At 43.3% G+C, this 12173-nt stretch overlaps 1 protein-coding gene across 2 annotated transcripts in view; it reads right to left on the bottom strand.

Annotated features, from left to right (window-relative positions):
* Positions 1–12173, bottom strand: part of SLC6A14 (solute carrier family 6 member 14) — a 44055-nt gene that overhangs the window by 9669 nt on the left and 22213 nt on the right. Inside the window, exons 1-4 of one of the 2 annotated variants that reach the window (XM_071758279.1) lie at positions 5355–5484; positions 4426–4594; positions 2574–2705; positions 857–1018 (exon numbers count right to left, since the gene is read on the bottom strand). In XM_071758279.1, coding sequence (XP_071614380.1) covers positions 857–1018; positions 2574–2705; positions 4426–4594; positions 5355–5402 — 511 coding nt within the window. In that variant the 5' untranslated portion in view covers positions 5403–5484. Of the gene's footprint in view, positions 1–856; positions 1019–2573; positions 2706–4425; positions 4595–5354; positions 5485–12173 lie in introns of those variants that run through there. The other variant, XM_071758280.1, reaches the window with a different exon arrangement.

Raw genomic sequence — 12173 nt, 5'->3', positions numbered from 1 at the left:
AACACTGTACCAGCATTTACTGGAAAAGTCTTGAAGCTTATTTCAGGACAGATTTTCTTCAGTTCAGTTCTGCAAACAAAGTTTGGGCTAAAATACATTTTGTTTAGCCCAAAAGCAAGAATTAACTTTTTGCTAAATAAAGCATCTCAACTCCATTTAATAAAATCTAGGAATCTTAGAAGAGATTTTCAGATATCTGGTTAAGAGAATTAAAATTTTGTCAACATTTGGTAATGTGTTTCCAGCTACTAACTACTAATTATCTCACCAACTTCAATTTTTGCCTTCAACTGCTCTGATACAGAAACTGGTGCGAAAATGAATGTTTGGCCATACAAGTGCTGCCAAACATCAAGAACAATAGCATGGAGATATGTTCTGAAGAGTTAATAAAGTGTGAAACCAGTGTCTCACTGTCTCACTGGTGCTCAGGATTACCATAGCAATAGAGGAAGAAAGGGGCAATGAAAGAACTTCCTAAGAAAAGCTACAACAATGCTCTTGCTTCAGGAAAATAAGGTATTTGCTTTGCCAAGAAGCCAGATGAAATGCAAATGCAGTATTTCCAAGGACCACAGGTACTAGAAGTAACCTTAATTTTTTAAGGGAGAAGGAAACAAAAAACAAACAAAAAAAAGATCCCAGGATGTTTCAGCCCAGCTCTCTGCAGATTTCCAAGGCACCCAGAACTGGTAGAAGTGATGCAGACAAGCATTCTTCCTGTGTGTTCAGAAACAGAATTCCAGGAAGGACTTTTAAGACACAGGTTGCTGTCTTGTTAATGTCATTTCTCAGAAAAACAGCACAAAGTACTATTATGCAGAGCAGTAATATTAAACCCTGTTAAGTACCATACCTAATCGTGTTTTGCTGCAGAACTCATCTGCCCAAGAAAAGCAGTCGGACCACGGCAGCACTTTTTGAAATGAGGCAAACAAGTAGTAGAGTGCATAAGCAATGATAACGTTGTAATAGATTGTCACAAATGTTGAGACGATGACCATAGTGATGCCCACTCCTAGGAAAGAGAAAAACACAATGTCTTAACTATCCCAAACTTGAGTTTAAAAAAAAAAAAAAAAATAGCCTTCACTTGACTCTTAAAAGGCTTATGTGGGAAGAAACTGAGGTTGGGTTTTTGTTGTTTTTAAAAATAATTTTTAACAGCAACCGAACAGGGAAAGGACAAAGCTATAAAAGGAGGGGTATGATTGAAACTGACTTTCTCAAATGTGGTTTTGACACAGAGTTTGAATCGGGCCACAGAAAAATTGAACTAGTTGCTAAGTCTATATATAAAGGAGAAATGCGATATTTTTTTCTCTCTCAGTTCAGTGGAAAGCTTTGATTATTCAGTAAGATAAAAGAAACTATACTAGGACTGACCAAGCCATTTAAAAGATTGCACTGTAATGCAATACTGCTTTGCCAATAAATGAGAAGCAAAACAGAACATTAAATCTGTGCTGCTAATACTGTTCTCCTCTTCTGATAAAATGAACTTTGTTCTGTGAGTTTGGGGAAGTCTGCCTAATTAACCCAATCATCTCAGAGACTATATTTAAGTGTATATCTTCACAGACAGATAAAAGATTTGATGTGTCTATAGGCTTTTGATTTACATTAAAGACACTGCTCTTGTGAAAGGGTGCTTGTGCTACAGAAGAGACTGGCAAGGAGACCAAGTGTTCAGAGAACCAGCCAGGCTGTAATCCCTTTTGTTTCTGTAGAAGGTGGCAAGTAAAATTCTTATTGCATCAGAAAGAAACTTCCTTGTTCCTACACTAACTCCTCTGGTAGACAAAGAGGAAAAACAAGACCATTAACATAGTCCTTTACACTCATCCCTACCACACCTGGATGTACAGGAGTGAGTAAAGCACAGGGTCAGTTGTTCCCAAAGACAGAAATCTACCTATGAAATCCAAAGCTTCAGAGAGACAGCTACCACTACAGAGTGCAGCTATATCTCTTATCACAAGAGGCCCCTCACCTTACAAAGCTGAGTCCAGCCTATTTTATCACACCAGCAAATGACTCCCAAGGCAGAGAGTTGGATGCAAACGCAGAGCATTGCACAAAGCAATCAAACCCACATTCCTGTGCCAATGCTGGCAGCCAAATACAGAATTAGGCCATTCAACATGGACCTGCCTTACAAGCTACACAGGACATAAAGTGTAAAGAAACATCAATAAAGTTAAGTTCTAAAAATTATTTTCAGTCTGTTGCACACTGTGCCAGGTGTTGTACTGAGAAATTTCCCTCACACATCTGACAGGGTGATTTCCTTCCCAGTTGCAGTTAGGGTGGAGTGCTGCATAACACCTGGAGAATCATTGATAAAACCTCTCAGCATTGATAACCTTTTTGGGGAAATCTTTAATCCATATCTGTTAACTAATTAAAGAATGAGGAAAATCTACCTGGGAACATAATACCGACCTTGTAACACTAGGAATATTCTCTACATGGAAATAATCTTCTCAGAGTTAATAAATGTGAAGAAATCATTATTTCAAATCTGTTTGTTACCGGAACAAAAAGATGTAAGGAAACATAACAATACCAACCTTGAAACAACGGTAATATTCTCCAGACAGAAACTGGCCCTAGACTGGCAAACTGCCCAAGGGAACATTCCATGAAAAATAAGGGTAAACCAGCTAATGCCAACATCAGGGTGTATGGGATTAGAAAAGCACCTGGAGAGAGAGGGGGTGGGAAACCACAAACACAGAGAAAAAAATTAATCTTCTAGTATTCATCACAGTTCTGTCACATTTTATATTCCCCTTCCTCTCCCCCCACCAGCCCCAGGCAAGTATCCCTCAGTGGGTTTTTTTTGCTTTTTGCAGAATACAGAGATTTGTTTCTAAATCTTGTTTTCTGTAAGGCTAAATTGTATGTGTGGTGATGAGACATAGATTACCAGGAGAGCTGGTGATTTAAATGGGATGTCTTCTCAAAAAACTATTGAACACATACTGCTTTCATACAAGCAGGAACACTTCTGAGCTATAGGCACCAGCTTGCAGTCTACTTCTAATTTATCTTCCAGCTTTTAATTTAAAAAAGAAACAGACCCATTCCTTCCTATATTTAGCTGTAATTTGCAACTGCCCTGTTAGAGTAGCTACTGGACATTAAAGCAGGGAACTTATTTTCTATGGCTGGCTGAGTCCTCTGTCAAACAGCATCTCAGCATAGCATTTGTTCAAGTTCATTTTAAAGTGCACATTAACCTGATATCAGTGACAGACCTGTTCTGTGAAAAGGACTGGCCTGTCTTTGCATGCACATAGATGATAGGGTGAGCAGGAGGAGGAGTTTCCTGAGCACAACCTGATATCCCCACAGAAATCTGTTCTTTACTCTCAGTGAACTTAAAGTAATACAGGACCCAGTTTTGCAAGGAAATGCAAATACCTGCTGTAATTTAAGGAAGTAAATAGTCCCACAGTATTAACTGGGTTATTCCTGTGTTTCGAAACAAGTTATCTTGATCAATCGTGGGCAAGGGGCACTAAGCAGGATACAAGCAGCAGCACAAATATCCTTGAAATGCAGAGCTTTCTGCTGTGGCAGGTAAGAAAAAAACCACATCTAGTAGAAGGGCCGATGTCACAACTTAATTTGTTTCCATAATTTTCTTTCAACAGAACTAAGTAATGCAACCCAACCAAACTCACTTCGCTAGGACCTCTGTACCAAGAATGCCACCTTGTGTCCCACACATAGCTGTATGGGTTGTGCTGCATTTACAGTCCAGAATTTGACTTCCAACGACTGTCAGGCAGAGCAAATAAGTACATACAAGTAAGCCCTCTGCAGTTACTTAGCATTTATGTGCTCTTTAATTACTAGTGGTTGCTTGGCAAGTAGACAAAACTATGCAATAGCAGCCAAGGAAGCCAGTGCCTTCATTTGGCTTTGCCACTAATTCATTGTGTAAGAAGGTAGAGGCTATCTCTGCCTTGCACTTCCCAAGTATCAGATGGGGATAATTATTGAGCTTGTATAATTATTCCAGCTTAGCTCGTTTGCCTGGCAAAACAAAAGTGCAGAGGAGATTCAATTGCTCTCTATAAACACATCAGGGATGTAAGCACTGGTGAGGGAATACAGATATTTAGGCAAGCAGAGGATATCAGCACATTGACAAAAAGATGCATGCTGTTCCAGAGCAAATCAGAAAAGTTCTGGAATTCTCAGGCAGAATGTTGCAATAAAAATAAACAAAAATGTTATGCCTCTTTCTCCTCTTCCCATACCCATCAGCAGGCAGCACCCCACTTCCTAGGGTGATGCTCATATCCAGCTTGAAAAACCATGATCAGCCTCAGAGCTGGCCCTTGGAGCTGGCCCTCCTCTCTCTTGGTGATAGGAAGGTGCCCACCCGACTCTGCCATTCAGTACAGGTACCTCCGCCGTTCTGGTAGGTGAGGTAGGGAAACCTCCAGACATTGCCCAGCCCCACAGCGTAGCCCACCATGGAGAGCAGGTAATCGGCTTTGTTTGACCAGTTGCCACGCTCTGCGTTCTCATCACTGTGACTGGCATGGCCATCTTTCTCGTTTGATAAACTGAAGTCCTTTGAAGAGAAGAAAAAGGAAGGCTCAGCATCACCCCACAGGTGAGTGGAATAGTCACATCCACATTTCACAGTTCAGAGCAGCGCTTGGGCATTACTTGGCAGGGCAGCAAGACAGGGTGGGAAAAGCCAGGTGGGTTGCCCTGTCCCTGGCAGGACAGCAGGAGCCTGGGAGAGAAGGTGCCCCTGGAGGTCCAAAGAACCTTCATGGCCAGTTTTTCTTCTCTGTTCCTACCTTAGTCTGCTGTGCTGTCACCTCCTGGGGGCAGCACCTCCAGGCTTCTCCCCTGTTCAGTCCCTGCAAATGCCCAGATGCCCCTATGCCTGTTCAGGTGTTTACCCTGGCACCTCATACCTTCATGCACACTTCAAAAGCATCTGCCCTTTCACATCTGCCCAGGTGCCCCATACCTGCCCGAGTGCTCATCTTACATACCCCAGTGTTCCTATATTCCATAACTGTCTGGATCTCATCTGCCCAGAAAATTTCATTTCTGCCCAGGTGCACCATACCTCACTTGCCAAGTACTCCCACGGCTTCCCAGGTACCTACACCTACTTGCCCAAGTGTCCCTATGCCTACCTGGGCGCTTCCATGACCTATCTGCTCAGGTGCACCCACACCTGCCGGTGTTCTCCCACATCTCCCCAGGCGCACCCTTACAGCCACGTGCCCAGGTACCCCCAGTGCCCCACATGCCCAGGTGCTTTCATACCTGCCCGGCTGTCTCCAGCCAGCCACCCCCCCCAGCAGCCTCACCTTCTTCTTCCCACAGGAGAGGAAGCCCGGCAGGTTGAGCATCCCCATAGCTGCCGCCGCTGTGACCGCTGCTCTCTGCCCGCGCTGCCCGGTGCCCGGCCCTTTATCGGAGCCGCCTCCCTCCCTCCCGCCCGCCCCCCGCCGCCCTGCCGGTAACCGCAGACCCTGCCTGGGCTTCCCCGCGGCCCGGGCGGGGCCGCTGGCGATGTGGCACCGCCCGCCCCGGGGCTCCCCCTCGTCGCCGGCACCAGCCCCGTGCCCGCTCCCCCGCCGCACCCCCAACCCGCTGACCCTCCTCCAGCTCTGCGCCCACTTCCTTGGGAACACCCACCTGCCTGACCCTGACCCTGCCGGGCCTCCTGCCCACTTCCCCTCCTAAACATCCCACACTCCCTCCCCTTCTCACCTTACCCCGACCCACTTCCCTTGCCCTGCACTGCCTGGGCTCGCTCCCTAAGCCCCCCTGGCACCCCTGCCCGCTGCCTTCCTCTTCTAACATGTTCCCCACTCATCGCCCTTCTTCCCTCTCTGCCAGTTCCTTCCTACAGTCCCACCCCTTATATTCTACCTACAAGGCTGCCAACTCCTCATCACACACTGATTCTCTTGTGGGCAGTATAGTTCTGCCTGAGCAGCTGGCCCTGCTGCCTTCCTACTCATCCCCACAGAGCCCCTGCCCAGCTGCCTCACCTGCTTCACCTACAGCTGCTTGCTCACATGGCTCCCTCTCCACCCATTCCTGCCTCTCATTCCTTCCTGCTATACACTGGACACTAGGAAAAAATGCAGGTAATAAAAGCAAAGCCATATCCAGAGGAGGAATTTAACAAGCTCTGACTTCAAGACCTTTCTAAGTCTTCCCCAATTTCACCCACCAAAGTGACCTTCCCCAGGCATCTCCTTCGGATGCTTGGGAGAATGCTGCCCAAAGCACACTCCATGTACAGGCACAAGGAGTTGACTGGCTCCTTAATTGCTCTCCTCCATTTCTAGCAGCTCTTTTCCATGGCTCTTTCAGATCTACACTGTGTCAAACACACTTTCTGACCACAGTTAGTGTGGTTTTTTGTTGAGGAAAGTGTTACACAGTATGGCTCCATCTAGCCATGACTGAGAGGACCAAGGAGTGTGTGGGACAGCATCTAAAAGGTAGGGAGGTAAAATAAGATTGTATTTTATCAACCTGTGTAGCAGGTTCACTAGCAGACTCCTCATTTAGAAACTGGAAGGATGCCAGGATACTCGCATCTTTCAAGCAAAACATGACTACAGGCATAGTACAGGATACAGGCTTTGGGGAGAATAAATAAATAAAAATTTGAGAAAACACTCCTCCACAGGCTGCCTGGGAATTCTGGGTATCAGTAGCAAAGCCACAATGTCAAACACAAGCCTTCAAACTAGTTCTGTATGAAACAATATAAAACCCACCCACACAGAGGACACACTGAGAAATCAACCAATATTCTTCCAAAGCCTACCTCAGCTGTACACAAACTAAATTAACCTTTTTGGCAATCCTCATCTGAGTTACAAATTTGATTGCATGGTTTTAGGTTGGATTCTGGGTAACTTCAGTATCTGTGGGTCACTCTCTCCCAAGGAAAAACAAAAACATTCCTGTGAACAATGCTGGGCCTGACAAAGTGATCCAAAGTTGTGATTCAGAACTGGTTATCAGCTTGTTTAGAAATGAAATGAGATGAAAAACAAGCTGTTAGCCACAGCCTCTCCCTCCTTATTAGGATTAAGTGCGTGTTGTAATGTTGGGGAGTCACTGACTGTGGCATTCTCTCTGTGTAACTCAAGATGACGAAAAGTAAGACTATACTTGAGGTGCCACTTCTGGGATGTCAGTTCTGTTTCTGACCATGTAAAAAGTTCATTTCTGGTGCATTTTCTGTTTTTTAAAGAAGAAAAACAAAAATCCCAGCACAGTCGAAATTCCAGAGATGAGCTGTGGAGAGATGGATATCATTAAAGAGAGAATTGCCTGAAGCAGAGCTTGATTTTGCCTCTGTGTTAGCTATGCAGCTGAATAGCACAGCACTTTGATTTGCATTCAGTGGAGTCCATCAGGTTGAGCCCTGAAGGCTGGTTCCTCACAGCTACCATAGGCACCCATAGGCCAAGCACCCTGCAAGCCATTTACCACTGGAATGTCTCTGGCTAGAAATAGAGATAACAACCAGCAAAGCCAAGAGAGCTTGGCTCTGTCATAGATGAGCTATCCCATATCCTGACTATCAATATAACTGAAGTATCCAGGTAATATTTTTTTCTTTGGAAAGCACCCCTGAATTACTATGGACAAAACCTACTGAACAGTTTGTTATTCTAATGGAGTAGGAAAGGGAAAAAAAAGAAAAAAAAAATCCTTAATGATAAATTTAAAATGCTTACAACAGAGCAAACAGTTCAGACATTTCCTAGGAGCAGTGGGAGACCCATGTTTCCTTTCATTTGCAGCAGTGCTATTATCAGGTGTTGACTCTTGGCTAACACAAACACAACTGTGGCAAAGAAACAGGTTTATTTGGTATATATATATATATATATGTATATACCATTTCTTAATTTGTATCTCCTGCAACAGCAATGACTGTGTTCCTGGCACATGAATTCAAAATTCTTTCAGCAAACTAAGCTGAGGCTCATTTATTTTTCCCACTCCCAACTGGCAGGAGCTAAAGACCAGAAAAAACCCTCTGCAAATAGGAACAATGGCTTTAAAGTAGCACTAATCCTGGCATGAGAGTGGTAAAAGGAAATCACTGGTATGTCTACAGGGTAGGCCTGTAGGGTAAAGTGATTCAGAAGAGAAGCAAGAGTTAACATAAGAGATGCCTGCAGCCCTGCTATCTCTTACCTGCCCAAGTCCTGAAAAAGCAGTGATGAATCTCAAAACAAAGTTTTCTCCCGCCCAGAGAAGACCAAGCAGAAACACCAGCTGCACATGAAAGTGTCCACCTACCAGACATGAATAATATAGTTTCAAATAACATCTGCCCTACCTTAGAGCCCAACAGAAGCAAAAGCCCAAGTGCAGGAATAATGATTTGTGTTCCTCAGGGCTAGCAGCCAAACCAAACAGCAGTGCACAGGGATGCTACATGAAAAGCTGGTGGACCTGAGCCTGGCTGCCTACAGAACAATACATTTTACCTGTGTAAATCCCTGCCACAGGAATTAAACTATACACAGCTACCATTCTGGTACACCTGTCAGTGTGATACTTGCCCCAAGGTACCCAGCACGGTGTTATGAATGTGCTCCACACCTTGGAATGACAAGGCTGGTGTGCATTAGATAGCCATGACATGGATTCTGGTACCTTCCCACAAAGCCAAAGGTAGTAGTGAGGGACTACACAGCTATATTTCCTAGCTGACAGAAACAGCCTCCTCACATTTATTTCATTCCAGCATCAGCTCAACTAGAGACAAACATCAGATACCCAAATGGCAGAAATCAAGCAATCAGAAAGAAAGAAAAAACCAACAAGCCCCCTCCAAAAGAACTCCCACAACCCTCAAACAAAACAAAAAATTTGACAAAAGGAAAAAAAAACCTGTAAATCAAACTATCACACTATGCCTGACCTTCAGAATTGGAGGAAGATGACCTCAACCATATGACCATCCCACAACAGCCTGTAATTACTCTCATCCAGAACCCCACAGACACATTACACTGTTTAAAAGAGAGGATCAGGATGCCAGAAGGAGACAGCTATGAACTGACCGATGAGGCAAGGCAAAAAATTAGTGCTGTTGGCTCCTGTTCCTGCAGAAATTATCCTCTACAGGTGAACAGAATCAAGCCCTCCAGTTCACATTTAAATTTATGCTTTCTGCTTAAGAAAGCATAAGCTTGATTTGAAAACAAGGTGATTAAGAGCAAGCCAGTTTCCTTGGTGGTGAACTGAAAGTCAGGCGAGACCAAACCTTTACTTCTAACTTAAAAAAAAAAAAAAAAAAGCAAAAACCAAACCAATAATTGGTCAAGTCACCAGTTTCAGCAAAGGAGCATTCTGTTGAGAAATTTATTCCTTCACTCTGTGCCAGATGTAAGCATGGTGGAAGTGCATGTAAAAAGAAGGCATAGCAAGGAGTGGCCCTGCTCAGAAGACAGGATGAAGAGGCAATGATGACAATAGCCAAGAGGACAGACAATGCAAATTGCAGAGACAAAGGCAATTGTTTTTGAAGTAGCCACTTGTGGCTTCAGAGAGGCACTTATGGGCTGAGACTGTCAGGGTTTATAGCAACACACAAAGAGAGTGGAAAATAATTAGTGAAGAGGCCTTGTGCCAATACTGGCTTGCCTGGTTCTAATGGCCCCCATCCAACAGATGCTGTGCCTCCAACAACTGAAATCTGAAGCAGATCCTGCTTCCAGTCATGCTGATCCCTTCAGTTGAGAATTTGGTCACGGGTAGAGGAAATGATCTTTTGTACATCCATCTTTCTGGGTCTATTTTCCTCTTTCTGTATCATTTTTGTGCCTTCTCTGTGTAATTGGGATGTGTACTGCTGCTGTTCAAGAGGCCACCAGAAGCATGCATCTACTCTCAAGGCACAAGTTTATTTTCATTAAAAGTTTAATGGAACGGAAAACCTAAAAAAAAATTTGATTCAGAAACTCAGAAAGGGGGCATCGAAGTTTCCAGTACTGCCTGAAGCTTTTGCTTCACTATTGTACCACTAATTAATGCTCTCTCTTCTGCATTATGTAATTGTATTAAGGACCTATATTGGCCTAATCTCAGCAAGTGGTGCTTGAGCAGATTTTTCCCCAACTTTAGCACTTTCAGATTCATCTGTGTGATCATCTCAGAGTCGAGAAGAGCAGCAAAGTCACCTGAGCTGAGGTGACTTTCCCTCTGCTGCTTGCTGAGCTATTTGTCTCTGCTACCATAACCCCAAGGAAGCAGCTGAAAGCTCACTCACTCATTTATTTCCTGACGATAGAACAGTTGCAACAGTGCTGTAAATGCAAAATACATAAGCCTTCTAAGTCACACACCTAGGAAAATCCCTTTTCTATATTTGAGGGTGGAGACTTGTAACTATATGGACAGGAAATTTGCCTCTGGGGGGTTTTAGCAGGCTGCAATCTGCAGTTAATGTAATAGACACTAATCAAGCTAGTGATGGCAAAGTTTTACATATGCATATGGGAAAAAATATAAGGCAGAAATAAACTTGCTCAAATATGCCAGTAAAATTGAAAGGCTCTACAGTACCTCTCTTCTACTACACCGAATAAGATTTTACCATCCCAGCCTCTCAAAAGGGAGCCACAAATCTCCATCCACAAAATTGATAAAGGTGTTTTCAAAACTATTTGCAAGATTGTCAGTTTTGTATCTATGATATGTTGATCTCCACATTAAATGTCCCAGTCCCTGAAAGCTTGTTAACTCGATTGATGTTACTAAAGTTGTCACATGGGAATAAATGTTACTTCTCAGACAAAGAGCTCCATCAAGAATAAGGAGCAAAGTGACCAGAAATAGACCAAGGTGTTTGAAGTAGGATTAAAAAGAGGCTAAGTGTTGGTATCAACTAAAACCTCTGAAAATCTCTGCAGAAATACTGATTTACATGAGAGTTACCCAAGTGCAGTGAACAACTGCAGAAGTCCAGTTCTGCTTCCATACATGGTCCAAAGCATCTCAGCTTTCCCTGGACAAAGAAACCTTGTGCCAAAAAAACCACCCAAGCCTGTACAAGATGCATCAGCCAGGTCTTACTCTACCATCCCCATCCCTCAGCATCTTAGAGGCATGCTCCAGACTCAGCTTATCTTTGCACATCTGAAACACATAAATGCAAAACCTCAGGTGTCAGATCATGGAAGACCCAACAATAGATGCAGCTAATAAGAGGAAAGAGACAAAGTGCATGAGAACTAAAACCTGGGAACATGAGATTATCAAAAGTTAATGATTGGTGAGTGCATAGGTGTCAGAACAAAATGACTGGGCTGTTGGGAAATATGTCAGAGGTGTGGCCAGTAGAAACTAAGGAGTCATTTTTAATTGAGTAAAATAAAGCCTAGGAATGAGTACAGTACTAATTATTAAATATACTGAACTGAGTCCATCAATCATTACCCGTTTAATTTTCAAATTCTTCCCCAGTACCAAGTACAAAATATTTGTGGAGTTCAGCAGGGCCAGAAGATGCTGGAAAGTGGTTGGTTTGTTTGTTTCTTTTAGTTCTATACCTTCCTGCTAGTTACACAAAACCAGAAGATAATGTAAGTTCACATTCTCGAGGAGTTTTTGGCTGACAATAAGGGTTTGAAATACAGGCATTGACTACCACACAGCAAAAAACCAAGATCTTTCAGCTCAGTTCTCCTTTCCTTGGATCAATTCTATATATTAACATGCAGTCCTGCTATATGATCTCTAAAGGAATTAGTCTCATGATAGTCCTTCACAACAGGACAACTGCCAGGCTATTAGCTGTGTCCAACATCTTTAGGAGGGGAAATACCTGCCATTAACAGTTTTCTTTGTGTGATATCTCTTTCTGAAGATTAGCAATTACTCTCAGAAATAGCTCATCTGACTCAGTGGGACTTCTCATGTAAGCAAAAGCAACATTATGTCAAGTAATAGCCCCATGAAATCACCTGTTACAGTAAAAAACATGTCTAAATGGAAAAAAGCAGAATTCATACATTAATATCTACTGCAAAGTAGTTTTTCTCCATGTTCCCAAGCAAACAATATTACAAGGACACTAGAACAAAATTACTTAGCTGAACATCTTCGGAATTAAAACAAACAAACGAACAAGGACA

Source organism: Heliangelus exortis, chromosome 14 (genome assembly GCF_036169615.1).
Source record: "Heliangelus exortis chromosome 14, bHelExo1.hap1, whole genome shotgun sequence".
In the NCBI taxonomy this organism is placed as follows: Eukaryota; Metazoa; Chordata; class Aves; order Apodiformes; family Trochilidae; genus Heliangelus; species Heliangelus exortis.
This window is presented reverse-complemented; position numbering and strand designations above follow the sequence as displayed.